Source organism: Typha latifolia, chromosome 1, assembly GCF_019914945.1.
Source record: "Typha latifolia isolate L0001 chromosome 1, TyphaL0001v2, whole genome shotgun sequence".
Classification (NCBI taxonomy): Eukaryota; Viridiplantae; Streptophyta; class Magnoliopsida; order Poales; family Typhaceae; genus Typha; species Typha latifolia.
The window spans coordinates 23,859,272-23,886,487 of NC_133086.1; the positions used below are offsets into that span (position 1 = coordinate 23,859,272).

Here is a 27,216-nt window from a genome sequence, read left to right on the forward strand (position 1 = left end):
GAGGGGTCGCACGGTTGGCTTCGTCAGCCGTTGACTCCGGGGCTTCGTCTCCGGCGTCAGCAACCCGAGAGAAAGGAGAGGGAGGGAGGGAGAGTTAGTGGGGTGGAGAAGAAATAGAGGGTTGGGGATGGTTGCGTGCATGGCAAGAGAACAGGAAGAAGAAGAAGGGGACGGGGTGGCAGGGGTGCTGGGCCGCACGCACGCGCTTGGCGCATGGGCGTCCCCCCTCCTTTTTTTTATTTTTGGGGTGTTACAATATGCATATGCCATGGCAACGGCAGAATACATTCCATCCAAACGATGTATGAGCGTCAGGGAACCACTCTTGTCTGACGCCTGCATGGTGGTAAAGGAGACACCTTTGACATTGTAAGTGAACCGACGTTTCCATTTTGTATTTGGGTTTTAAATTCCTCCTTGTTTGTGATCTGATTGAGTGCTTACCGTAATGTTCATCTTCTTCATAGATTACTCTCACTGACCCCCTCACATGGGTAAGTGGGTATTACACTGCATGCTGTTTGGATCCGAAAGTAATCCCTGAAGCCATGGATGATCCCTTTGAGCTTATTGCTTCTCTTAGATTCGGCATCGACCAAGCCACCTATAGATCGTTCGGCCACGATATTGGTGAGCCCTTCTCCTTCAAGTGCAGCCGCTGCATCTCTGGATTCCACGGCTGTAGCTTCGACGACGATGGTGGCTTCCTACTCGCCATTGGTGTGTACTCCATGAGCGTAGCCAAGGGCTACATAGATGATGAAGCTGCAATACCTAACTTAGACCAGCTGAGGATGATCGGTTAATATATATTAGGATATTTGATCAGGGGAGATTAGTAGCATCTATAAGAACAACAATATATGGCATTTTCCTTTCTATACCAGTTGTATCCTTTTGGTTTCTTAAGGGAACTAGTTAATTGTCTCAGTAGAATCATATGATTATTTTGAAACTTCTTCGGTTTTTTTCTCATTTTTTGTAAGCGAGGAATACCAATACAGCACCAGGATTATTTAACTAACTATCAATGTCGAACAACTCACAAGCATAGGCTATGAGATATTGCTAGCGTAAAGTAAATGGGCTACGATTGTGTACACCCACATTTAACATGGAAGCAAATGAGAAATTTGTAGCATACGAGAAAAGGTGGGTTCAGTCGTAACATCTCGTGGCCCCTAGGGCTATCAAAATAATCAAGTCAGCTTAAGTTTGACTCATATTTAAATAAATCAAGCTTGAACAATTAAATTAAACTCAAATTTAGTTTTAAATTAAACTTAAGCACATGCCGATTTGATAAGATGATAAGAGTGGACTAATAGATAAATATAAATAATAAATAAATAAGTAAACGACTATATATACAATAAATGAGAATCACTTTGATTACATAATAATTTTACAAAGAAATACTAATAGATTGATGTGAATCGAACTAATGATAATCAAGCTCTTATACCACTTACGGTGTACCGGGCTAAAGTGGATTTTGGTGGAGATAATGATAGGCAATTAGGTAGTGGAATTAATAGAAATTATGAGATCTAGAGAATGAAAGCGTAAGGGATAATGGAGATGACGATGGCATGTGATAAATCTAATGCTTAAAATGGAAGAGGAGGAAGTAGGTGATCGAGTCCTAAAAGGTAAGAGAGCAGACAGATGAGGAGGAAAGAGCTAGTCGGCACCTAGAATTTAAGGGAGAGGGAGAAGATAGCCACTCTACTAGATTAGGAGGATCAACAGTCGATGAGAAAAGGGTTGGCAACGGCTTTGGATCAAAGAAACGAAAATGAATTAGATCGGAAGAAGGGAGGGAAGCGAGAGCTAGGAAAAGATTGAAAATAATTAATATTATTTAATTCATTCACGCCCTAAACATGGCTATACTTTAGGTATTTATTTGGATGCTAAAATCGGCATCCAAATAAATTCGACTGAAATCGACATCCGAGCATTCAAATATTATTAGTCAAGCATTCGAATGTCTTGAGAAAGACTGGTTCTTGAGTTCACAAACATTATTGCTCAGGCGTTTGAATGCCTCAACGAAAGTTGCTCTCAGCTGATAGGCACTCAAAACGTCGTTGAAAAGGCGTTCAAACGCTTCAGCGAAGGTTGCTCTTGAGTTGAGGTACTTAAAAGTCATTGCACGAGCGTGTGAACACTTCAACAAAAACTGCTTTCATGCTACATTCATATTCATCGTCGAATGTCATTGGTTGAACGTTTTACAACATGAGCACGAGACTAAAAGTTCTTAAAAATAGGACACTAATATTATGATAACGACCCAATGAACTCAATTTCTATCTTAAGATGACTCGATAAGGTTCATATCACATCACAAATTCAATTCAGGCTTAATTTAATATAAATTTGAAATAGATTTAAACTTATTTATCTAGCGGCTCAAGCTCAGTTTAAAAAGGCACTTTCTTTTTTTTAATATGGCTCAAGATAAATTGAAATTGAAATTACTCAGTTCAGACTCGAAATGAATTTCGATCCAAACTTTTGACATAGCTTTAGCTAAATCAAGCTCGGCTCCTTACACCACTTCGGCGATTCGAAATTTGAATCCGCATAATTTATAGCCGTTGAAGCAAGGCACTCACAAAACATAACCCCAACGGCTATTTTCCTCGGACATATAAAATCGAAAGGCCCTTGCCCATCTCCAAGATATTTCGTTTTGGTTTTCTTCTCGTGTCCAAGAAAGTAAGATGGAGCAGGGGCAGATGCGAGCGATGGATGCATACGAGAAGCTGGAGAAGGTTGGGGAAGGGACATATGGAAAGGTGTACAAGGCGAGGGAGAAAGCCACGGGAAAGATCGTGGCATTGAAGAAGACGCGTCTCCCGGAGGATGACGAAGGGGTTCCGTCCACTACCCTGCGCGAGGTCTCCCTCCTCAGGATGCTCTCTATCGACCCCCACGTCGTCAGGTCTTCCCTTCTGTTACTCAGATATTTCGCCTTTTCTTAGACTTTGGGTTTTGGGGATCTTTCGAGGTCGAAATGACTTGGGTTATTTCGATTGGATTCTTTTGGGGATCCGGATGCGTTTGTAGGTTTCTTGATTGGCAAACTGCTTTTGTCTTTCTTGATCTTTTTACATGATTTTCTTCTTTGATGGTCCAAATCATCTCCTCTTTGGAGTTTTATTGGTTCTAGTTCTAGATTTTAGGTCTACATATCTGCCCATGTAGTTTATTATGGATCGACAGGCTACATAGGTTCGGGTTGAGAAGATGGGTTCTTAGTTCCTTTTGTTTTGCATCTCCTTTTTATTTTCTTGGTTAATTATTATTGAGCTCTCTGGTTCTTCTCTGCAGGCTGTTGGATCTCAAGCAAGGCCAGAATAGAGAAGGGAAAACAATTCTATATCTTGTCTTTGAGTACATGGATACTGATCTGAAGAAGTATATTAGAACTTTCCGCCAGACCCACGAGACGATTCCACCCAAATCTGTGAAGGCAAGCTTTTATAGTAATTCCCAATATTTATATCTTATTCTGAACGGCAGATCATGTCAGACATGGTTTTCTTCCTCTCTATTTTTGGCGGTTACGAGATGGTTTAATTTCCCACAAGCATGTATCTTAGCTAATTATTCTGTCATCAGCTTTACTAGTTCCATTGCAATTTATACTCATATATAGTTCTTTGTTGAACTAATCATGGATCATGATGATATCTCTTTGCTGCAGATTTTGATGTACCAACTCTGCAAGGGTGTTGCATTTTGCCATGGTCATGGGGTACTGCACAGGTAATTTATCAACAATGGATTCTCAACGTAAAGTCCAAACTTTTACTAAACTATATACTCCATCTCCATTGGCACAGAGATCTGAAACCTCACAATCTCTTAATGGACCGGAAGACAATGATGCTTAAAATTGCAGACCTGGGGCTCAGCCGGGCATTCACTATCCCCCTCAAGAAATACACCCACGAGGTATAAACTCTCAAAATAGCTATTCTTTTAGTTGAAGTTGTCGATTAGTTGATTCTTTGTAATTTCTCTTTTTCCATTTTAAAGAAAACTAAGATGACAAATTGTCTCAGATCTTGACATTGTGGTATAGAGCTCCTGAAGTGCTCCTTGGTGCTACACATTATTCAACACCAGTTGATATGTGGTCTGTTGGTTGTATATTTGGTAAGCAGTTCGATTCATTCTATGCCATCATGAACAATTTGCAGTCTCCAAATGTAGCGAGGAATAGCTTGTATATTTTATTAGCCTGATATTGTCCTTCGTTTACTGAATTCCAGCTGAATTAGTTACAAACCAACCACTGTTTCCTGGAGACTCTGAATTGCAACAACTCCTGCATATTTTTAGGTGAAAATAAAATTTTATTTTAATCCTTCTAGTTCTTTAAATTTCTTTGCTTGGCTGATAGATATTTGCCTCACTAATGCAGGTTATTGGGTACTCCGAACGAACAAGTCTGGCCGGGAGTTAGCAAATTGCCGAACTGGCATGAATATCCTCAGTGGAGCTCCACGAGTTTATCCTCGGCTGTTTCTTCTCTTGATGCTGATGGGCTAGATCTGCTTTTGGTTAGTCTGGTGTTCTTTTCAAATTATATAGAATTTCCTGCTTGCTACTGTTAATATAAACATAATGCTACTGAACATTTAATGTTCTGCTTGTTTATATTTGTAAATTTCTCTTTTGATATTTAAGTTTTTTAGATTATCTTGCAGAAAATGTTGCTGTATGAGCCTGCCAAACGGATTTCTGCAAAGAAAGCCATGGATCACCCATACTTTAATGATGTGAATAAGGCATGCTTTTGAAGTGTGACAGGATGAAAGTCATATTGTCAGAACTGTTTACTAACACTTGAGAGCAAATGTTATCTTAGATTGTTGCTTGCTTTCCTCAAGCATTGCAATTGCTTCGAGGTCTTTAATTGGCTGTTCGAATTTTGCTTTCTTTTATTTGCCTGGCCCTGTGGATTGTAATGTATGAGGCTAACTATTGCCCTTCTCAGCCGAATTAGTTGATATTGTAGACAAGAACCATCTTTTTCAGCGAAGTGTTTTACTAACACTTGCCAGTCAGTTTTTGTAATCAAATATTTTCCGACATGACAGAGAGTTGTGCTGCTATATTTGACAATGAGAGATGTATCTTCTTCCTTCTTAATGAGCATGCTTTGTATGAGGCTACTATTGCCCTTCTCAGCCGAATTAGTTGATATTGTAGACAAGAACCATCTTTTTCAGTGAAGTGTTTTACTAACACTTCAGACATGACAGAGGGTTGTGCTGCTATATTTGACAATGAGAGATGTATCTTCTTCCTTCTTAATGAGCATGCTTTATATCTGCAGGATTTGAAAGAATTGCAGTGACTGTAGTAGCAACAATGAGCACACCTATCTTCCAGAAATTTTACTGGCTTGCTCAACTAACAAAAATTTGGCAATGATCTTTACCATGCACCTGTATGAGCATAGACAGCACCATGATTTATTGGTTGATCTATTACATCTCGATATACATTTGCAGTGAGGCTAGTGGCACTTGCTAATTTACATCATCAACAGCACTTTGTAAAACAAACACTTTGTAAGATATTGAACTCTTGCCAGAGTTCGATATAACTATCAGTTAAGTAACATGGATTAATCACTAGTGTAACAACATTTTCAGCGATGCTGAGAGGTTTTTTCTTTTAATGCCTATCCCTGTGATTCATCTCAGTGGCGTATGCTGAACTGAATAAATACTGCAAACACTTCAGATGACAGATGCACATCTATACTACTGCTCATTGCAGATAAAGAGCAGCAGCAATAATTAACTTGTATGAAGAGCTTTTAAGGGGAAGTGATCGCGCTGCTATATATGGACTTATGGACGTCACCTCGATAGCCTCTCAATTCTATGGTTAGATCTTCGGCGACTCTTAACTGGTAGTGAAGGCTGTCAACAGTCTCGGTGACCGTCCCAACTGGGATATTTTTTTAATACCATCCGTCTTGTAAAATTCAAGATTCACCTGTATTCAGATATGCCATTATGTCTGAAATCAAATTAATATCTTATCTTTGGCTACTTGCAATCTGATTTGTCATATGCAAGTTGTCTAAAATGTGCTTAGTAAGATCTTCAATTTTCATTTTACTAATTGACTAATCTAAATGTGTGTGTGTAGTAATTTGGTAAGCTCCACTTGCACCCTAGACTCCTAGTTGAGCCGGGCTTGGATCCACATGACCAGGATCCGAATCCAGCCCATTAAATATTTAGACATCCCGTAGAGCCCTTAACGAATAACGAGAGGGAGGAGTCAGGCAGGAAAGGGGAGGTGAGGTCACAGGTGGTGATAAGATCCCGACCTTCTTCCCGCAGGAAGCTCGAAAGCCAAAGGAGATCCGTTCGAAGCAACCAAAAACCAAATCTCTAGCTCGATCACGACGAGACGTGCCTCGTGATCGCTTCCTCGAGAAAGCTAAGTTCCTTTCTCTTCTCCTCTAAGAACTATGGTTTTTACTAAGTGCCGCGCGAAGTTGGATTCTTGATGGGTTTGTCTCTCACTGAGGAACGTTTCGGATTTCTCTCCTTCAAGTAAGCTTCTTAGGTTACTTGAAGTGGTTACGCCAATCAAAAGGTAGGGTTTCAATTGACGAGCTTTTAGAGGTTGAGAGGAAGGAAAAAAAAGAAGAAAAAATTGTGCCTTTCTTTCGCGAAAGGTGCTAGGGTTTGTCCAGAACCGCTTTGCTTTGGGTTTCAGAGTTTGAAGAATTGATTGGCCAAGATGAGCGACACTAAGGATAGAGGCGGTTCGGAACAAGAAATGCCGGATCTTTCTGAAGATGAGCATATGGATGAGGATGTCGGAGATGAGGAACTCTCACATTTGATCGAGAACCCTTTGGTTGAGCAGAACTCTCATTTGGCAACTGAAGCTTTTCCGGGAGATTGTCGCGAACCGGGTCCTGCTGAACATGTTGCAGGAGGTAATGGGATGACCTCAGAGAATAAAAGCAATGTAGAAGATCCTGCTTCGATGGATCAGATGGACGATGCCTTGGATAAGAATGGTGCTTCAGATGTCAAGGTTGAGAAGGACACTGAGCTTGTAAATGCTCAAGTAGAAAATGGTAGCGGAATTCCAGGGGCAGATAGAGAAGCAGTTCATTCTGAAGAGAACTACTCGCAGGGAGCATTGTTGAAAGAGGAAGTGAAAGGGGAAGATGAAGATGAAGATGAAGGGGAAGGCGAAGGAGAAAGGGAAGGGGAAGAGTTCTCTGCCCCTGTGGAGTGTTCTAACCAGTCTTACACTTTTGACCCATTCTTGGAGGGTGAGGATTCTGGAACGGAGGATGACCAGGCAGCATTTATGAAGGAGCTGGAGAAGTTTCACAGGGAACATAACCTAGAGTTTAAGCCGCCAAAGTTTTACGGGGAAGGGCTGAATTGCCTCAAGTAGGTGTAGTTCTTCAGTTTCTTTAACTGTCTTTTATTCTTGGTGTTATTGTGGGCAAGTCTTGTGACACCTTACTGGATCAGGTTATGGAGGCAAGTGACGAGATTGGGTGGTTATGACCAGGTAAGAATGTGGTACTGTTTGTTGGTATATATTTCGTCTCATGAGATAAGAAGTGAAGAGCACTTTTAGTAACCCATTGCACTTGATGGATGAAAAGATATAATATATTTGCCACTTAAATGGTGGTAACGTACATCGGCCAACCAATCTAGTGTGACGACATGAAGAAAGATAAGAGAAATTGTTTGCTGCTCTGTTTGGTACTTCGAATGGATGTATATTTTTCCTCGAATCCTCCTTGTGCTAATACCTTGCATAGAAGCAGCATAAAATCATAGGGCCTTTAGAAAACTTAGGAAGTTTAAGATTCTTCTTGACTTCTTGGAGATATGCATCTTGCTGTATGCCGTCAATAACTAAAGTTTCTTATATTTTTCACGTTGCTATCCTCATACAGTTTAAATTGATAAGATTGTTGATGTTAATGACTTAATTGCCTATCCAGGTGACATCGTGCAAGCTTTGGCGTCAGGTTGGAGAGTCTTTCAGGCCTCCAAAGTAAGTTTTATGGAAATTTGCCCTTGTATGTCATTTCCTTGTGATAATCAGCTGATCCAACAAACCAAATGATCAATTATACCGACAAAAATAAAATTTATGTATATTGTGCTTGTTATCTAGTCCCACATCTTCGTGCACCAATAAAGAGCATATATAGATTTTGCAGAAGTTTTCAGGATGAAGGGTCTAAGTGACGCATAACATCAAGTATATAGCCGCATAACATCAAGTATATAGCTATATTCTGAAAGGTACATAGTATGTTATTTTTCAGTAATTCCGGCATAAAACATCAGTAGGTGGGGATCAATAGAAGTGTAGCATCACTGTCTGCTTATTCAAATTAATGAAATTATAATGTCATAATCATTTTAGAAGTGAGTGTGAAATTCACAATTTTGTGGTAATATATGGAACAATATTAAAACCTTGTCTCTTAGTAACAGATGTCTTTTGCTGGAAGAGGTTAGGACAAAGAGAGTCAAATGTTCTTTTATGAGCTGATTTATACTTATATTAGTATAGGTGAAACATCTTAGGGCCCTCTTAAATGTGAAACAGAACTTTTATTATCACTGTATTTGAATATGTGGGCTGTCCTGCCCACATAACATTAGAGATAATCTATCTTCTACCTCAGAAATTTTATTGTAAACTTCACGTTATTTGCAGCACATTTCATTAAAATGTTCAAGATGAAATGTATATAAACTGTTAATAGAAATATCCTATTTGCAGTTTTTGGTGTAAAATATTACATTCACACAAGATGATATTTGCAATTCTCTTTCTTTTTGTCCTTTCTTTTTGATATATTAACTCATTCCTTGATTAATTTGTCATTCTTTGCAGAACCTGCACTACTGTGTCATGGTCATTTAGAATTTTCTATGAGAAGGTAATGATCTTTTTGCAAGGATTTGTGAGCAGAACATTAGGTTTCATTGTTATTTAAAGAACCTTTCATGCTTTCCGGTGGATAATATTAATATAATGTTTTGGGCAAGGTTTAAAAAAAACCTGATCGGCCTCCCAAAAAATGATGCATATCGACCATATCTGTGCCATCGGCCGCCCAGATCGGATCGAGCTATTTTTTATTACATAAAATTTTAAATATTATTTAAAAATGCAAGAAATTTTTTAAAATTTTAAAAAATGAGAATGACATAAGAAGCCTAAAAACTAAAAAAAAACACTAATTTATGTAAAACTGCTACAACAAAGTAGAGAGAGAGTGGAGAAGAAACAAAAAGAAAAAAAGAATTCACATAATGAAGGAGAGAGAGAAGATAAAAAAACTATAATGAAGAAATAAGATAAGAGAGAAATAAAAAAAGCACATCCCCGAGGTCGTCATAGTTGGATCTGCATCGATAGAGTTTGCTAGAGTTGGATTTTTGCATCGGAGAAGCAATAGCTATGGTAAGGGGAGAGAGAAATAGTGAAAGAGAGAAAAAGAGAGAAATAGTGAGAGAGAGAGAGAGAAATAGTGAATGAGGATCGGCCCAAATCGGTCGATCCCACCCGATCCCAATTGATTGATTGGGATCCGGTGTGGATTGGAATCATGTGTGGATCGGGATCTAGTATGGCCAATCCCTCAAACCATCGTTTTGGGGTTGTGACAGCAATACTGTCCATGACTCCATATGAATTTGGATCCTAGTGCCTGTTGAGCATTAATGAAATATGCATGACAATTGGCCAAAAAAAAATCATATTATCTCACAAAGATCTTTGCATGGGAAAAGAAATTTTTAGAGTTATATTGAGCCATATTCTTTTACTTTGCATTTTCGATTTAGTATTATAAGCAAACTGCAAGACTATAATTAATGTAGAACCCTCCTGTCTTATTATTCTGAAACCAACTAGGATGCCACTTCTCAACAACTTGATTTTTTTTTCTTTGTTCACCAATTCAGGCACTCCTTGAATATGAGAAACACAAAATTCGTACGGGTGAGTTCCAAGTATCAGCTTCTTCTCTTCCAGAGCCGATGGTTGCTGATCATCAGGTTTTGTTCTTATCCTGTCAATTGGATTTTTTTCACCCTATAATTGGTATTTTTACATGTAAAGTTTCTTATCCTAGATCAAGACTATGAATGTACTTATGACACCAGGAGGAGCTTTACTATTAAGAAATATAGCAGGAAAAGAATCAAGCTTTCCTGGATGCTTGTTAGAAGGATATCCTGTACCTCTTCAATTTACTTGAAAATCAAATGTTTCGACTTTTTTCTTTTTATTCACTTAATATGCAGAAGACTAACATATTGCCATCATGGGCTAGAATTGGCTTGGGTATTCCTATACTCCTATTAGGATCCCAAGGTTCTGAGAGTAAGGCGTTCGATCACTATTCGTGGTAGTGATTTCGATACCCCCACTTTCTTGTTCCTCCCATATTAGTGAGAGTTTATATGTAACATTTGATTCATTTTGATTCTTTATTAAGCCGTCAAATTTATGTTTTCAGTTAGTGTTATATGTAACCATGATATGTTACAGTTTTGCAAGAATATATATGGCTTCTGAACTGTATTATCAGTTTTGTTTGCTTACTGAAAACTTGAGTCATATTTTCTGGTCTGTTACTAATTACCTAATTATCTGCAGCTTGTTGGGAATCAATCATTGGGCTCAGGTAGAGCCAGACGGGATGCAGCAGCACGAGCTATGCAGGGTTGGCACTCTCAGCGTCTACTGGGTAATGGTGAGGTTGGAGACCCCATTATAAAGGTTTGTGAGGATTGTGACCTTTGTGTATCTCGGCCTTTCAGTTTATTTATTCACCTTTTTTCATTTGTATTTGCATACTATACATTTAGTATTTGTTGCAAGGTAAGTTAATGAGGTTAACTTTGCAGGATAGGAGCTCAGTGCCCCTTTCTAAACGTGATAAGCATATCAAAAGCATTGGTATGTCTGATTATGAGTTCTTTGCTAATAGAATTAGCTTCCTTTATATTTATGTATGCTTTGAAATGCATAAAGGACTCAAGAGGAAAAAATCGTCCAGCCTGGAGCGCGCGGTCAAAGTAGCACGTACTAAAGTCATTAAGCCACAGTTAAGTTTCGTTATCTTTTGATTTTAATCACCTGTGTTCATGATGTATAAGACTATCTTAAGCAAGTATAGAAGTAGCTTCATTTAGCTTTTAATGGAAGTCCTGATCTTTTAGTAATCCATAACTTCAAACTTCTAGCTTCTCATTGAGTTGGACTGGATAATACTAAAATCATCTACATATGATGGTTTAGAGTTTAGACTATAACATTTGACCAATGTTTTTATGGAAGACTCTTTGCCTAGTCTGTTAACCACAGGGTATACAAAATACTCAAATGGTGTTTTTTTTGTTGCCAGCGCGGATTCAATGGTGGTTGACATTGGAGCTCCTGCTGACTGGGTGAAGATCAATGTGCGGCGAACTGTAAGTTGAAATGGAAAACTAGTTTAAGTCTCTTCTTCTACTCATGATTGGAGTGATGGCAAAAGAAATAATGTTCATTTAAAAACTATATGCTTGCCATTTCGCAGCCAAATCTGGTATAGATTTGATTGAAGCTTTTGTTTAGTCTACTTACTAGCATGAATTTTTCTGTGCTTTTCTGCAGAAAGATTGCTTTGAAGTATATGCTTTAGTTCCTGGGCTTCTGCGAGAAGAGGTAAGTAAGCGTTCTACTTTCATGAATTTAAACCAATTAGTAAACTTTCTTACATTTCTATATTTATGTCCTTGGACTATGGACAAATGAACTCAGGTGCATGTGCAATCGGATCCTGCTGGCAGATTGGTTATATCTGGTGATCCAGAACAGCCAGATAATCCATGGGGAGTGACTCCCTTCAAGAAGGTATTATAGTTTTATTTTGGTATTACATTTTGGCTTCACTTCCTCTGAGTCTGATTTTCCTCTTAGGTAATAACCTTGCCTTCAAGGATTGATCCACACCAAACATCAGCTGTTGTTACACTCCATGGCCAGCTATTCGTCCGTGCACCTTTTGAGCACTCAGACATGTAGTTGTGCATGTAGGTTTTTCTCAGTTTACTAATACCACATGCAACAATGAAGGGATAATAGTGAGAGTTCTGCTGATCATCGACTGTGCGCACCAGTTTGTGCATCTCGTCCTTTGCAAGAATCATTCCATCTAACTGTGGGAATCCCTCGATCTACTTTTTTTTTTTTGTTTCATTCGTTGCTGAGGCTGCTAGTACTTTCATGTTGCTAGACGTACTGTTCAAGTAGATGTTGTAACTTGAGTAGCTGGGACAGTGGAGCTTTAGTGCTGCTTCATTCTGTTGATTATAACAGTTGTCAGAAAGTAGTTGAGGTAAAGGCTTGTTTACTGCTAGTCACTAAGCTAGGATGATGATTTTCGGAACAGATAGGTCATGGTTTTAACCTGTAATGTCTTCATCTGCTTACCTCTTTGTATATGTAGTATAATTCAGAATGCTGCAAGCATGTGTATTTCTTTTCTGATCTTAGGAGATATATGGTTTCTGAAACTTCTCAATGTCAATAAATTCATATCAAGTGCACTTTTGGACGAAGGGCTGTAAATTCCAGTTGAGTTTCCGATTAATGATGCAATTTGTACGATTGGTTGATTGAAATGTCTGAACAGTTGAAATATTCGGGAAGCTTTAAGAAATGTTGTCGGCTGTGATGAATTGAGAGCATTGTGGTGATAATTTATTTTCTTGTAAACAAACTTCATAAGTTGGAATTATACTGTTTGATTTTTAGGGTGAATTTGATCAACTGGTTTTGTTCTAAAGAGTGATGATAGGTACTCGTGCAAATACATCTAAAGATCGAAGTTTGTACTTTTTAGAGGCCAATATATGCCATTGATACTGATTTGTGACTGATTTGCTATATGCGCATTCTCTCACTGATGCTCCTGCAGATGAGCCATACTATGCGTAGAATGAATGATCTTTTAAAAATATGGAAAACATTAACTAGTTGTATTCTTATCATGTAAAAAATGTACTTTTGGCACCCCAAAAAAAGAGTTAATTTTGAACTTTTTAGTCAGACCTCGATCTCCGTCCGATGGGTCTCGAACAGTTATAGATCCGTTGATCAGAGTAAACCGACCGTCCGATTTGTGTGCTATCCTACTTTTTATATCAGTAGTCCGAAACCGTTCCAGTTCCCCCACGGCGACAACAACTTCGGCTTCGCGAGGTCAGCTTCTTACAAACCCTAATCCCTCAGTTTATTCTCTTCTAGTTGTTGATCGTGGGATTTGGAAATCCTAATCTTTTTCCTGGTTCACGAGGATTACTTGGCTTTGTACGCTCTCGTTTTGATTCGTGAAACATGGAAATCTGTTGCTGGAAATCCCAATCTCTTGTTATTCTCTTGTTTCCTTCTGTCGATTTTTACAAGGTTTGGGGTCTTCGGAGAAGAGCTACGAATTAGGGTTCTTTCTGAAGCTATCGAGAGCTTTATCGATTCAATCTCACGCCTCTATTGTTCAGAAATTGGGAGGGATCTGATCACTTCCAATCTTAGTACTTGCCTCTTCAATGTAATACTACGAACCTTTTGAGCTAGTTGGTGATATTGAGTGCCACTTAGTGGTGAATTATCTGGCTTGCGATTCCCTTTTTCCTATTAGGAAAATATTTGATCTTGGAGCTGAAGGGAAGTACTAATCCTTTACTTGTTTGCATTTAATCTAGGCGTCCTCTGTTGCTTAGCAGTGATGGCGGAACACTTGGCTTCGATCTTTGGGACGGAGAAGGACAGGGTCAACTGCCCGTTCTACTTCAAGATTGGTGCGTGCCGCCACGGAGACCGGTGCTCCCGGCTCCACAACAAACCCACCATATCCCCTACTCTTCTTCTCTCCAACATGTATCACCGCCCTGATATGATCACCCCGGGTATTGATGCCCAGGGCCAGCCCATTGAGCCCCAAAAGCTCCAAGAGCACTTTGAGGATTTCTACGAGGATATCTTTGAGGAGCTCAACAAGTTTGGCGAGATTGAGAGCCTCAATGTCTGCGATAACCTTGCTGACCACATGATTGGGAATGTCTACGTCCAGTTCAGGGAGGAGGACCAGGCTGCCGCAGCTGTTAAGGCCCTTCAGGGTCGGTTCTACTCCGGTCGCCCCATAATTGTGGACTTCTCACCAGTCACTGATTTCCGAGAGGCCACTTGTCGGCAGTATGAGGAGAATAGCTGCAATCGTGGTGGTTACTGCAACTTCATGCATGTGAAGCAGATCGGTAGGGAGTTGAGGAGAAAGCTGTTTGGGAGGTACCAGAGGTCTCGGGGGAGCCGCAGTCGGAGCCGCAGTCCTAGCCCATATCATAGAAGGGAGAACCGTGATCGTGACCGTGACGACTATCGTGTGAGTGGGAGGAGTGCTGATAGTGTGAGTGGGAGGAGGAGTGCTGATAGTGTGAGTGGGAGGAGGAGTGCTGATAGGTATGGAAGGTATGACAGCGATGGGGGGAGGCGGAGACATGGGAGCCCCCGGCGGGCGAGGAGCCCAATTAGGGAAGGCAGTGAGGAGCGGAGGGCGAAGATAGCACAGTGGAATCAGGAAAGAGAGGAGAAGCATGCGTGATGTGTAACTAAGGTTTCATTCTTACAATCACCTCTTTCACTCTTTCTATTCTTAGGCGGCATTAGTGAGGAGTTATGTTTGGCCTTCCTATGCATGTGTTGTCTTGTGGAAACTTTTTGTGGTCCAGACACTTATTTACTCCTTGAACCTCCCAAAGTAGATTCTTTTGCATTGTGTGGATTACAAACTTCAACTTTACAGTCTCTTGCACTTTTAGTTAATATCTATGATCATTCATGTTCTGCAGAACCAGTTGGTTTCTATGCTTCAATATCTGTAGTTCTTTAGTTCCCTGCACTAGAATTGTCGTATCGTGATATGTAGTAGATTTCTCACGTAACATTTCTACGACTTCTGCTAGTTTTTTTCTTTGATGCAAGTCCTTTTATGCTGTTCTCTCACATGGTTGATTGACCGAGATTTAGAATGCAGTCAAGTGCGACGATGTTATTTCGTAATTGTCTACTGGATACCAAAGCCTTCGCTTTGATTTGGAGAGGAAAAAAATGTTACATGAAGGATTTCTCTTGATTTTTCTGTGGAGCATTAGAAGAACGATAAAGATGCTACGAACAGGAATATTATGATGTCTGGAAGTTTCTCCTGAATCAAATAATTTGGGAGTTGGGACTAGGTATTAGCTGTTCGCCTTCATTTTTGTTTAGGAGTTTCTGAATTAATTCTTATGTATATCAAATAAACAGAATTTAAGAGGAAATGAAATAAAAGGAAATCAATTTACGACGACCTAGAAATCTTGATTGATTGTTAGCCAGTCTCCGTAGGTCCATCTTCTTCCGTTATCATTCTCTTTTATGATAGGATCTCTTAATTTTCAGAATCTTCTTCCACGGTCATAACAGATCTCTGATCTTTCAATTGTCCCTCTCAAGTGTCTTCTTAATGCTCCATAGCTTGGAGCTCATTTATTCCTCGTCCAATATCCATTTACTGAGATTGAAGTAATTTGTTTCTTAGTAACAGTGAGATCATTCTCGTGAAGCAAATTTCGTGATTGAATAACTTGTGAGGCACTGAAAATTATCTGTTTGGTTCTCAAGATTTCCTACACAGCTTGAAATTTCTTGTGATCGGTTTACATATTATGTGCTTGCAGATTTTATGCTTCTAATCTAACTCTTTTCCAATTTTTGGTACTTGGACTCTTGGAGGCACATCTTGCGAGAATATTAACATCTGAAATTGAAGGACGAAAATTAAATCATGCTAGATTTCTTATTTTTCACTATTTTCTTAAGTGTGAAGGTCTATAACTAGTTCATGTCGATGTACTGCCAGAAAGTTCTTTCTAACTTCAGATTCTTGTCCTTTCCTGATAGGTATTAAAGAAGTAAGATCGATCCTCAAAAACAAAATAATAAAGTACAATCTCTTTACAGATAAGGACCTACTCAAGGTTGGAGTCTCTTTTCAATTCATCAATAAAATGAAAAAGAATTAAATATTTACTTTGTTCGTTGGATCCATTGGTATTCATTTTGATGAAGGAATAATTAATATTGATATATTATCGTCTCGGATATACTAATACCCCATCTTATCCTTGACTGGATAACTAACCAATTTAATTTGTAGGTTAGTTGATGATAAAATCCATGCAAGTCGAATTTGGAGCGATAAGTACCCAAAGATTCATATTGAACTTCGATGGGAACTTTCTTCTGTTTTGTCTGTAATTGTGGATTGGCTGAAAGAACAGATGACCCTTCCTCTACGGATACAAGTAATTTAATGTTCCAAACTCGAATTACGGCCAATATTTTTAGCAATTATCAATGAAGGATTGTACGATGCATTTTTTAAGAGATAAAGAAAACATAAGAATACTGATGCACGAGAGAGGTAAGATAAGGAGTTGAACATTTTTCGGATGATAGACAATGCAAACATATAATACTGAACAACTATGATTCCGCATATATACAAACAACATGCACTCAGCAATGCTGAAAGTTAAAAAAAAAAATTTAAATTTTGCAACAAAAGGTACATTTACCACAAAGCAACGAAAACATATAATACTAGAACAACTATGATTCCGCATAAATACTACCAACATGCAATCAGCAATGCTGAAAGTAAAAAAACTAAATTTTGTAACAACAGGCACATTTACCACAAAGCACTCATTTAAGTGCGAACCCACATGAATGAGAAACGGTAACAATGGTTTGTCTTTTATTACATGGACTCTTCAAAATTTCCCAAATGGGGTGTTGGTATTACCTAAAGTCACTTGAAGAAACAAATGCAATGCAAATGTTAAAATGAGGGGCCAGACCTTCCTAGAATATGCAGTGAGGGCAAGGGCTTCAGCTTCTTACATCTTAGCTTCCTTGTATTCAGCTTCAGGTGTCTCGTCTCCCCCACTGCTACCACTACCACCACCACCCTGTCCCTGTTGCATATGCTGCCCAATTTTAGAAACAGCCTTGTTTGCAGCTTCCATTTTCTCCTTGATCTTGTCCACATTATCCTCAGCCATCGCAGTCCTCAAATCAGCAACAGCAGACTCGATCTCCTTGGCAACCTCTGCAGGGATCTTCTCCCGATATTCTCCTAGACTCTTCTCGATGCTATAAACTGTCGAATCTGCAGTATTCCTGATATCAATCAGTGCTTTTCTTTCTTGATCATTCTGTGCATGGAGTTCAGCCTCTTTCACCATCTTCTCTATCTCATCCTCCGAAAGGCCACCTGAAGATCTAATAGTGATCTCTTGCTCTCTGCTTGTTGCCTTGTCCTTCGCAGATACCTTAACAATTCCATTGGCATCGATATCGAAAGTCACCTCAATCTGGGGCATTCCTCTAGGAGCCGGAGGAATGCCTTCAAGCTGGAATTCACCAAGAAGTTTGTTATCTGCAGCCATCTCCCTTTCGCCCTGCAAGACCTTCACTCCAACCTGGGTTTGGTTATCGGCAGCAGTGGAGAATACCTGACTCTTCTTGGTTGGAATTGTAGTGTTCCTATTGATGAGCCTGGTAAAGATGCCTCCAAGGGTTTCAATACCAAGGGAAAGTGGCGTGACATCAAGCAAGAGGAGCTCCTTCACATCACCTCTTAGGATGCCACCCTGTAGAGCAGCTCCCATGGCGACTGCTTCGTCAGGGTTCACACCCTTGCTTGGTAATTTCTTGAAAATCTCATTAACAATTTCTTGAACCTTTGGAACCCTTGTCATCCCACCAACCAATAGAACTTCATCTACTTCTTTAGCTGAGATGCCTGCATCCTTTAAACAATTCTCACAAGGGATGCGTGTTCGCTCAATGAGATTGCTGACCAGAGCCTCAAACTTGGATCGAGTCAGTGTAACATTGAAGTGCTTTGCACCAGATGCGTCTGCAGTAATAAAAGGTAAGTTTATTTCTGTTTGTGCAGTTGATGAAAGTTCCACCTTTGCCTTTTCAGCGGCTTCTCTGAGCCTTTGCACGGCCAATTTATCTTTTGACAGATCAATATTGTCAGACCTTTTGAATTCACCTACTAAGTAGTCCAGCAATGCACTATCAAAGTCCTCACCACCAAGAAAAGTATCCCCATTGGTGGCCTTGACCTGAAAACAGAATAATGTTAGCCACAAGAACTAAACCTAATAAATAGAAGCACAGAACATAACTGGAACAGAAACAAGACGACCATACCTCAAAAACACCATTAGAAATCTCAAGGATTGAAACATCAAATGTACCACCACCCAAGTCAAACACAGCAATTAGACCTTCCTTGTTGTTCATTCCATATGATAGAGCTGCAGCCGTTGGCTCATTAATAATCCTTAGTACATCCAATCCAGCAATTCTTCCAGCATCCTTTGTAGCTTGACGCTGAGCATCATTGAAATAAGCAGGGACTGTTATGACAGCCTTCGAAACAGATTTACCAAGATAAGACTCTGCGGTTTCCTTCATTTTGGTTAGGACAAATGCACCAATTTGACTAGGCGAGTACTGCTGTCCATTCATTTCTAACCAAGCATCCCCATTTGGGGCCTTAACAATTTTGTATGGCACCATTTTCAGTTCTTTCTGTGTCTGTGGATCATCGAACCTTCTTCCAATCAAGCGCTTGGTGCCAAATAAAGTATTTGTTGGATTTGTCACAGCTTGACGCTTTGCAGGAGTACCGACCAAAAGCTCACCCTTCTGATTAAATGCCACAACAGAAGGTGTTGTCCTTGCACCTTCTGCATTCTCAATCACCTTTGGAGTCTAAATCAAAAGAGAAACAAATCTCGTCACTTTGTGAAATAAGGAACGAAGTTAATTCAGGGACTCCGAATAATACTCATAAAATTGAATTCAGAAAATTAAGTGAAAGATCACATTTCATTTAAACCTCCTTCAGAATTCCTGGTTCCTAAAGTAAAATAGCAACTCTAGGTAAGTGCTTAAAAAGAATACTTATTGGTATAACCTGAAAGAAAAACTAAATATCTAAGAACCTACTAAAATCATGTTAACTTTCAGGTAAGATATTTCTAGAAGTAGAGCACACCTTCCCCTCCATGACTGAAACACAAGAGTTCGTAGTACCCAAGTCAATCCCAATAACATCAGCTCCAGCAGGTTTTGAGCTACAAGATAAATACACAAGTATGTCGTTATAGCAGTTAAAACACTAGGTATGCAAAGCAATGCACACACACATACACACAAAATAAAATAAAATAAAAGGGACAGAAAAAATAACTACCTGAATGCTCTTGCTACAGCTCCCCATCTGTATAGAAAAGGAGATGTGCCATTGAGTTGGCCGGGGACCTGAAAAAAGCATTAACAAAATCAAGTCTTGTACAGCTGCCTGGAAAAATGAAAAATGTGACCTTCACAAATAAAATCAAGTAGTATTGCTCTTCTACCAAGCAGCCCATTGTGGGTATCACAGATTCACTTATTTATCCACCCATAAGAATCCCAAGATCTTAATTCAGTTTAAGATATAAAAAATCAATCTCCTCTTCATTTCCACAAATACCATCAAATTTTCAAAGGCAAGTAAGGTATATAAAATCCCTGACTTTTACCGTTCTTTTCCTTTAAAACACAAAAAATGACGACAAAAGGAAAAAATTTCAGAAAACGACAATTAATACAAGAGCAACAGTAAGCTTCTTTTCCTTTTAACTTTTTTTCCTTGCAAATCATATAAAGCCACAAGATTGCATCATTCATTATCTAATCTCCCTATAACATCTCCAGTAAATACTAAATACTGCATATACAGAGAAAGATACAGATATTTTCCATACCATCTAATGATCTCTTATAAATGCGATAAAAAAATGAAGGGAAGGCTATTGCCATCTCGTGTTTACTTGAAGAAAAATTACTCTCCTAATTCCTAGGGAAACAGAAGGATAACACAATATTATCTTGACTCCTCCATAATTTTCTAGACTAAATGGAGAAAGAACAAACTATATAAACCAAAGTCGTCAACTTATTCATCGCCCACAGCCTTTTTATCGAATCAAACAAATAAATAACGCACCTCTCCATCAAACAACTTCGAAAATAGCTGTAACTTAAGCTTAAGACAAGATCAAAGTGTATGTAATGAGAGAAATGGAAGAGTAATAGAATCATGGTAGAAAGCAGCAGACCTGAGACAGTGCAGAGGCCAAAGGCCTGGACCTAGGTAGCCTTGATAGGATGATAGAGCCGATCGCCATTGCAAGGAAGCTTAAAAGAGCGAAGGAGATATGAAACAAAGAGAGAGAGAAGGAAAGAGGAGAGTAAAACCCTACTTAAAACCCTAATGAGCTGGGCCCTTGCTTGGAGAAGGGGAAATGCCTACTTTATATATGTACGTAAGATGCCACGTCACTCCAAGAAGGTTCTAGACGCATGTAATTTTCTCACATCCGCTTCTCTTCGTGGCCTCTTACTGCCAACAAGAACGAATGCTTTGGTCCGAACAATGAACCGCACTACGAATTGCCACGTCATAGGAGGGCCATCGAATTTCTATTTATTTTGGAATTTCTGGAAAGGATATTTACTGATGGTTGTGTAACGTAACATGAATATGAAATGGTCCAAATGGATCGTTTTGTATTTATACTATCCACTTGCTTTATCCGATTTCATCTGTATAAATTAACTATGATATAGATGCACAGGTAATAAATGAAATGTGAGATTAAGATATCTTATATATATATATATATATATACACTGTGTAATAAACGGAGTTATTTGTGTTTAAAATCGTGATCTTGCATGTTTGTCAACAACTCTCACAACAAGCCAAGCAGATTCTCAGATAATATAATCCACAGCTTTTTTATCAAGATTCGAACCATAATTTTTAACACCATGCAGAAAAAAAGATGGCAGAATTCAAGCAGAACAATTTCTACCGAACTTGGCGTCTTAGAAAACTGGAATAACTTTCTTTTTTGTTTCTTTATCAGAGAGAGAGAGAGAGAGAGAGAGAGCTAACAAAAAATTTAAATACAGTGATATGCTCCATTCGTGGTATTTTATTTGATTGATAAAGAGAAATCTTCATGACGAGAGACACTGGAATCTACAAGCAACATGCTAACCAGTTACACCGTAGACACCTTCACCAAGGAATCACAGCGTATGTACTTCGCACAACCAGGAATTCAGAATTCGATATGAAAGATTAAACTTAGCTATCCTTCCTATGGGTAGTCGGACTCCATTCCGCCATCCACTATCTCATCTAAGGTTGGATACGATCTCAGCATCCTTCACTCCATGCTCCACCGGTATTTACGATATCCAGCAGGGCTCTTACAGCATAGCGTGACGAGCAACCAAAGCTCTGTTCGCTTGCAGCTCCATCCATCGGAGCAACATGACGACTTTGTGGTACCACTGGTGACCATGGACACGGACAACCTGAAACATTCCCATATTAGTATCTCATTATGAAGGAAAGCAAGCCATAGGTACATCACATTAAATGAAACACAGAACATTTTCCTTATAGTGGCATGTTGTCAAACCATTATAACAACCTAAAAACTTCCTTTCTCAGTTTTCAGGGCCACTCTTTCTATTGTCCGTACATTGTTAGACTTAAATGAGGGCGTCGCATACACTTTCAGCATAGAGAAGATGAGTATCAGGCCATGACTACAAAGCCAACATTTGTTTTCTTACAGCTCATCTTAGTATAATACTCCTTTGCAATTGTAGCCACTTTCTTTCTTAACTATCTTCTACAAATTCAGTCTCCAAACAAAAGTATTAAAGAATTGGACGGATCTCAACGAGTGGAAATATCAATGAGGTTCCTAGTTCCTACATGTTTCATGTACTACTTAGAGCAGAGTAAATAAATATTGTATTAGTCCACGAAATTCAAGTTCAATGCAAAATTGCAACAGATCTGATCAGTATGATAAAATGGATCTGGTGATCATTACAAACTAGAAAATGGAAAAGCATATTAATGGTTCAACATAAACATAACTAGCCAAGAAAAAAGAATAGCAACGAAAAGTTACCTCAAATGCCAACGGCTAATAGATAATACAAGCAACTCCTTCAGCAATGCAACTAAAGTCGAGCTATTTGAGAATGAAATATTTAAAGACTCTAGAAATGTTTTTGCTTCAGATCAGGTCAGCTTTACTTACATTGTGATCTATATCCCACTCAATTTCAGTTGGTTAGGTGTTCAATCTAATCCGACTGACTTACGATTGACTGAAAAAAGTTCAGAAAAAAGTTAGGTGCAGTCTTACAAAATAATTGACCATGTTTGTTTTGGTACACATGAATTAATTGTATATTAATTTTCAGCATAGGAACCATCTCTTCTGATACCATAAACGAGTTCTTACGCTTCTAACATGAAGCATATGTATATGCAAAAAGTCAAATGAAAGAATTAAGACATAGAACAGGTCAAGTATGACAACCTTATCCTCCCCATCACAGCATTAAAATTGGCACACAGAAAATTTTAAAAACTTGAAACTACAATGCAGGAAACAAGAGGTATAAAATATTGCTTGCAGGTCCTTAATTGTGCAAGTAAAAAGACATAAAAAAAAGGTCTGCTGAAGTTGCTCTTGTTTGCAGTTACTCATTATGCTTCAGTGGATATGAAGAACCCTAATTATTTAAATCGGCCAAATATGAGGTCCACCAAAAAATAAGCCAATGTGAGTCACTGGAAAACATCTTAGTCAGCCATAAGTGCTGGATGATAGGTCATAGTTCACCAAATATTTAATTTCCGAAATAGTTAATAGAGGTAGAAAGCAATCAGATTTCTGGGAGAATGCACTTACATTATGTTACAACAACAAAAAGAAGAGATAGAAAGCAAATATAGAATAATGACAAAGTTATAGAATAATAAACCACATGCACAGTCGAATCTGAAAAGCATAATAAAGCGCCATCATTTTGAGTTTAGCAATATGAATTCAAGTTTGCATAATTTACTATAAGATTAAGTTTCAAAATTAAGAAAATCTTGAAGTGACCTCTAGAATGCAAAGAGATTATAGCTTGCAAGGCAAGAATGCATGCCGCTGACTTGCAGCAACTGCTGTTCTTGGTCCTGCTGCAATCTAGGATACCTGTTAGAAAAAGCAACAGCACATGGTAGTCAGCTCATATAAGTATATAACCTTCTAACAAACAAGAAATATGGATGGTAATGTACCTCAAGGTGCTACTGGCATGATGTTCATTTCAACCTGCTGTTTGATCTGAACCACTGCCTTGAGTAAACTGAGGTGAGTGAGCAGGGACTATGAAATGTGGCTGGGGTGGCAGCGGAGCTGCTACACCTGCATGAGTAATTTAACAATGACAATGTGTGTGAATGAATCCTATAGTTAGCTAGATACAGATTTAATGAAAATTTCTGGTATAGTGGCTGCTTAGTACACTAATCATCAGGTCTGCGAAGCTTGATACAGACTACTATTAACAAAATAAATGAAGTTAAATGAGGAATCTACCTACTGGAAAGGGTGTCTGAATTGTAGGCCGGGGTGAAGATGTTACTCCGTTGACATTTAGCCCACTGAATTGAACAAAATGATGACCAGGCATCGTGTAACCTTGAACTGCAGTATAACCATGCCCACCAGGAATAGGCTGGCCCAATTGTCCAAACGGATAGATGGCTGTATTTACAGCACCTGGAATGCCATATGGTTGGAGGTATTGCGGTCCCATATAGGGATTATATACATTCTGCAACAGAAATTCATATCATCATAGAGAATCTGGAAGTCATAAACATGATGGTCCAAATAACAAAAATTATAGGAATGACGATAGACATGATATTCAGATATTCAACCTGTGGATAGACGTATTCGGGTCCATATGTGGTGTAACTGCAAAAGAAGCAATAAATCCTTTGAACACATTACCTTTGGCACTTCAAATTTTGGAACATAAATACTCACAGGTATCATGAAGAGAAAAGGAACTTAACATATTCCCTCCTTCCTTCCCTCCCTTCCTATCTCTAATTATAGAACATGCTACTGATATTTACATATTCTTTCCACTTTCTAAGAGATGACTACTTTTTAACAAAAAAGTAGTCAAATTTAAGATAACTACAGTCATTTCCATTAGATAAATATTGTAATATAGATGTTCTTGGGGGTTACATGTCAGAATCTGACTGACCTATAAGGTGGATATAAAATCCCTTGGTAGTTGAATGGAACTTGTTGATGATGAGTGGTACCTCCAATATAACCCCCCCTTTGAGTTGAGACACCCGCAAAGTAGGGGCCAGCTGACCTTGGACGTGCTACGAGAAGAAAATTAGATTAAGTAAAAGGTGTTTACAACAAACATCCAAAAGAAAGCATCATAGTAAACTCAAGATCACAAGGAGAAGCATAATAACCAAAATAAAATTGTTTCTCTCCAATTTACTTTGATTGATATTGCATACAAAACGTGACAAAAGTTTAATCTCAGAATAACAGAATAGTATTTCATCCAGAGAGCATTTGATAAATGTTTTGCACGATGCAAACTACAGAGGTAGAAAACAGCTCTATTTCTTGAGATAAAGACTGCATCTCTAGAACCCCTAGAACATTGATCACCAAATATATGGAGATCTACATCTGTGCAGCTCATATCAGTTCAAAATTAAAATCTTCATTTCAAAGAAATGGAATGCACTCCATGATGAAGTCTTAATATGGTGCCTGGAAATATGCACTCCATGACGACACTTTTGAGGTAGCTGCAAGTAAAATTTGTCACTTTTCAGCACTCCAGATATAGAGCACCCAATATAGGTCAACCTTTTGTGCTAAATATCCACCTCCTTTAACATAAAATTGTCAAAATTATGTTTGCACACAGCTGTTAAAAAAGCTCACCGGCTTTAAATGAGCTGAGCCGAGCTGGATTTTTCAGCTTAAAAGGTTAATCGAGCCAAACCGAGCTAGAGTCGGCTCTCTTAAGCTCGGCTCGAATATGCTTGATATATAATAAGCAAGATGATATTATATATAGAGAGAGAGACCCAAAAAAATGTACAGATGTTATATAACATAGTTGGTTAAAACAACTTCTATTAACCCAGCCAACCTGGGTTAGAATCCTATGCTTCACCAATTATTTGCTATTTTGCCCATATAACATTATGATTATTGGATCGAGCTACAAACCAGCCCACTAAAACCACGAACCATTGAGCCGAGCTCGGTTTTTCTAGCTCGAATCAAGCTCGAGCTCGAGCTCGAGCTCGAACTGAGCTGAGTTTTTCCGGCTCTCGAGCCAAGCCGAGCTGGGCCCAGCTTGCCCAAGCTCGACTCGTTTACACCCCCAAATGTAAATGCTTCCAACTCTCAACTATTATGCAGCTACATTTGTCCTTATATGTTCCAACTTTTCTTTGGACTGCCAAATACGTGCCACTTTGGTGCAGAGTACTGGATTCATTCAATGTAGAAAATATTTTGATAGGCAATGTTCAAAATAAGGAAAAACCATTTGCAAGGATGCATTGAATAAGGAATGGGGAGTCATATAGGAGGCTTAGCATGTTCCACCATGTGATGCAAAAAATGGTTGAGGCCCCACCAAACACAAATAAAAGCTTCTTGCCACTGATAATCATGTAAGGTCACCATACAACTTATAATAGATAAGACAACCAAATGCATGTAGACAGGAAAGATTTCAAGAAGCTGAAAAGTTGAAGCCTCAAAGAGCTTATGTTTCTACGAGTTGCTTCCACCTTATAGTGGTTTGTTAGCAAATTTCTGCAGTGTAATGAAAAACTAACTTCCATTCATTTACAAAAGGACAATGAGAATAAAACATAATGGCAACACGCCAACAAGATTATTAACATAAACAACAAAATATATAATGTCAAACAAACATCTAAGCTATAATGTCAATATCGTTCAATCAACAAACCAACTACCATACAGTTTTGTGAGCCATGCATCAAAGATTAGAAGGATAATGTTCATTGCGCAAACACCTTATAATAGTACTGGAATCACATAAGCTTCACAAAGTATTTAAAGCCTTCCCTTATAATTTGGCAATTTGATACAAAATGTTATGATAAGAATAAGATTACCATAAGAGAGAGCAGGCTGGGGGCGCCCTAGTGAAGCCAAATTGCAGTTTGCTTGCCTGCCATCAATCACCGGGTTTGGGTCCATGCATGCCCTCCTTGCGGATTCCGGATCACGGAAAGTAACCTATTCCCTCCGCACCAATCAACACCCCATCATAGGAGAATGAGACAAACATCAGCAGTTAACCCCCGATAACAAAATATTGAATTTCTGCACATTCTCAATCGAGAATCAACAACTCCAGTCGAATTATCAAGATGAAGAAATCCGGGAAGAAAGAGCACTCACAAAACCATAACCCTTCGACCTCCCGGTGTTCTTGTCGGATATCACGACGGCTTCAAGGATCTCCCCGAACCGCTCAAAGTACTGGCGCAGCGTCTCGCTCTTCGTCTCCCAGGCCAGTCCACCGACGAAGACCTTGGTGTACGTGGTGTCCCCAAAAGGAGAATTCAAGAGATGGAGCCCGGAGCTCGAGCTCGATGCCGACCCAGACGCCGAACCGGGCCGTGGATGGTGAAAAGCCATGAAAATTTATCCAGAACTGACCTCAATCGAATAACCCAGCAAGCAGTTGGGCTCGAAAACAGCGAAAAGACGAACGCTGCGATCGGAACAAGGAAACCCTAATCTTGAGAGATGGAAGGAAAGATTGGGTGACGAAAAAAAAAAACAGAAATTGAGAGAAGATATGGCGACTCTATCAAACGAAAGCAACAATTAGGGTTTGGGAATCGAAGCGCAGCCCCTAAACCCTCGAGGAGAAAAAAAAGAAAAAAGCAATCCAAGTACTTGACCTTTTCTGTCCAATTATTTATTAGTTTAATAATATTGTTGATAATATCAACTAACTAATTTGCATTTCTTTTCCCTTAGTGGCTGTCTCTATCTTGCTCTATTTATTTACTTTTTTCCAAGC

General features: G+C 39.0%; 5 protein-coding genes across 7 annotated transcripts; 3 read left to right on the forward strand and 2 right to left on the reverse strand.

Annotated features, from left to right (window-relative positions):
• The first annotated feature begins 2,686 nt into the window (after positions 1 to 2,686).
• Positions 2,687 to 5,251, forward strand: LOC140793739 (cyclin-dependent kinase B2-1). The gene is made up of 8 exons (XM_073145419.1): positions 2,687 to 2,953; positions 3,343 to 3,484; positions 3,719 to 3,780; positions 3,858 to 3,969; positions 4,080 to 4,173; positions 4,290 to 4,359; positions 4,442 to 4,580; positions 4,728 to 5,251. The coding sequence occupies exons 1-8, from the start codon at positions 2,733 to 2,735 to the stop codon at positions 4,818 to 4,820; spliced, it is 933 nt and encodes a 310-aa protein (XP_073001520.1). The 5' UTR covers positions 2,687 to 2,732; the 3' UTR covers positions 4,821 to 5,251.
• Positions 5,252 to 6,299: 1,048 nt separating this feature from the next.
• LOC140786788 (AT-rich interactive domain-containing protein 6) lies at positions 6,300 to 12,659 on the forward strand. Its single transcript, XM_073135445.1, has 12 exons — positions 6,300 to 7,460; positions 7,545 to 7,584; positions 8,030 to 8,082; positions 8,938 to 8,983; positions 10,014 to 10,106; positions 10,711 to 10,833; positions 10,962 to 11,013; positions 11,089 to 11,161; positions 11,462 to 11,528; positions 11,713 to 11,763; positions 11,860 to 11,952; positions 12,019 to 12,659. The coding sequence occupies exons 1-12, from the start codon at positions 6,790 to 6,792 to the stop codon at positions 12,121 to 12,123; spliced, it is 1,467 nt and encodes a 488-aa protein (XP_072991546.1). The 5' UTR covers positions 6,300 to 6,789; the 3' UTR covers positions 12,124 to 12,659.
• A 574-nt stretch (positions 12,660 to 13,233) lies between these two features.
• Positions 13,234 to 14,947, forward strand: LOC140786796 (splicing factor U2af small subunit B-like). Of its 2 annotated transcripts, none has more exons than XM_073135466.1 (2): positions 13,234 to 13,302; positions 13,803 to 14,947. In XM_073135466.1, exon 2 carries the CDS (start codon positions 13,826 to 13,828, stop codon positions 14,696 to 14,698), a length of 873 nt encoding a protein of 290 aa, XP_072991567.1. In that variant the 5' UTR covers positions 13,234 to 13,302; positions 13,803 to 13,825; the 3' UTR covers positions 14,699 to 14,947. The 2 variants fall into 2 exon arrangements, with proteins under 2 accessions (XP_072991567.1, XP_072991558.1); XM_073135457.1 differs by having other exon boundaries at positions 13,265 to 13,648.
• Positions 14,948 to 16,738: 1,791 nt separating this feature from the next.
• LOC140797695 (heat shock 70 kDa protein, mitochondrial-like) lies at positions 16,739 to 20,512 on the reverse strand. Its single transcript, XM_073151331.1, has 5 exons — positions 20,328 to 20,512; positions 19,418 to 19,485; positions 19,220 to 19,298; positions 18,367 to 18,933; positions 16,739 to 18,278 (listed from the first exon to the last, which is right to left on the reverse strand). The coding sequence occupies exons 1-5, from the start codon at positions 20,394 to 20,396 to the stop codon at positions 17,040 to 17,042; spliced, it is 2,022 nt and encodes a 673-aa protein (XP_073007432.1). The 5' UTR covers positions 20,397 to 20,512; the 3' UTR covers positions 16,739 to 17,039.
• Positions 20,513 to 21,184: 672 nt separating this feature from the next.
• On the reverse strand, positions 21,185 to 27,162 carry LOC140800959 (uncharacterized). 2 transcript variants are annotated; one of them, XM_073155908.1, is made up of 8 exons: positions 26,586 to 27,162; positions 26,297 to 26,420; positions 24,367 to 24,493; positions 24,029 to 24,065; positions 23,682 to 23,919; positions 23,381 to 23,507; positions 23,199 to 23,294; positions 21,185 to 21,597 (listed from the first exon to the last, which is right to left on the reverse strand). In XM_073155908.1, the coding sequence occupies exons 1-6, from the start codon at positions 26,823 to 26,825 to the stop codon at positions 23,410 to 23,412; spliced, it is 864 nt and encodes a 287-aa protein (XP_073012009.1). In that variant the 5' UTR covers positions 26,826 to 27,162; the 3' UTR covers positions 21,185 to 21,597; positions 23,199 to 23,294; positions 23,381 to 23,409. The 2 variants fall into 2 exon arrangements, with proteins under 2 accessions (XP_073012009.1, XP_073012016.1); XM_073155915.1 differs by having other exon boundaries at positions 23,686 to 23,919; positions 26,586 to 27,083.
• Between the last annotated feature and the right edge of the window lie 54 nt (positions 27,163 to 27,216).

Bases quoted from the DNA above. Each gene is read 5' to 3' on its own strand.
- LOC140793739 (XM_073145419.1), top strand. From the start codon at position 2,733: ATGGAGCAGGGGCAGATGCGAGCGATGGATGCATACGAGAAGCTGGAG. The intron at 2,954-3,342 runs GTCTTCCCTTCT...TCTTCTCTGCAG, and splicing joins ATCGACCCCCACGTCGTCAG to GCTGTTGGATCTCAAGCAAG. The intron at 3,970-4,079 runs GTATAAACTCTC...AAATTGTCTCAG, and splicing joins TCAAGAAATACACCCACGAG to ATCTTGACATTGTGGTATAG.
- LOC140786788 (XM_073135445.1), top strand. From the start codon at position 6,790: ATGAGCGACACTAAGGATAGAGGCGGTTCGGAACAAGAAATGCCGGAT. The intron at 8,984-10,013 runs GTAATGATCTTT...TCACCAATTCAG, and splicing joins TTAGAATTTTCTATGAGAAG to GCACTCCTTGAATATGAGAA. The intron at 10,834-10,961 runs GTTTGTGAGGAT...TTAACTTTGCAG, and splicing joins TTGGAGACCCCATTATAAAG to GATAGGAGCTCAGTGCCCCT.
- LOC140786796 (XM_073135466.1), top strand. From the start codon at position 13,826: ATGGCGGAACACTTGGCTTCGATCTTTGGGACGGAGAAGGACAGGGTC.
- LOC140797695 (XM_073151331.1), bottom strand. From the start codon at position 20,396: ATGGCGATCGGCTCTATCATCCTATCAAGGCTACCTAGGTCCAGGCCT. The intron at 19,299-19,417 runs GTAGTTATTTTT...TTTATCTTGTAG, and splicing joins GCTGTAGCAAGAGCATTCAG to CTCAAAACCTGCTGGAGCTG. The intron at 18,934-19,219 runs GTGTGCTCTACT...CTTTTGATTTAG, and splicing joins TTTCAGTCATGGAGGGGAAG to ACTCCAAAGGTGATTGAGAA.
- LOC140800959 (XM_073155908.1), bottom strand. From the start codon at position 26,825: ATGGCTTTTCACCATCCACGGCCCGGTTCGGCGTCTGGGTCGGCATCG. The intron at 24,494-26,296 runs GTAATCTTATTC...TTCTTCTCGTAG, and splicing joins CCAGCCTGCTCTCTCTTATG to CACGTCCAAGGTCAGCTGGC. The intron at 24,066-24,366 runs GTCAGTCAGATT...CTTCTTTTGCAG, and splicing joins ATTTTATATCCACCTTATAG to TTACACCACATATGGACCCG.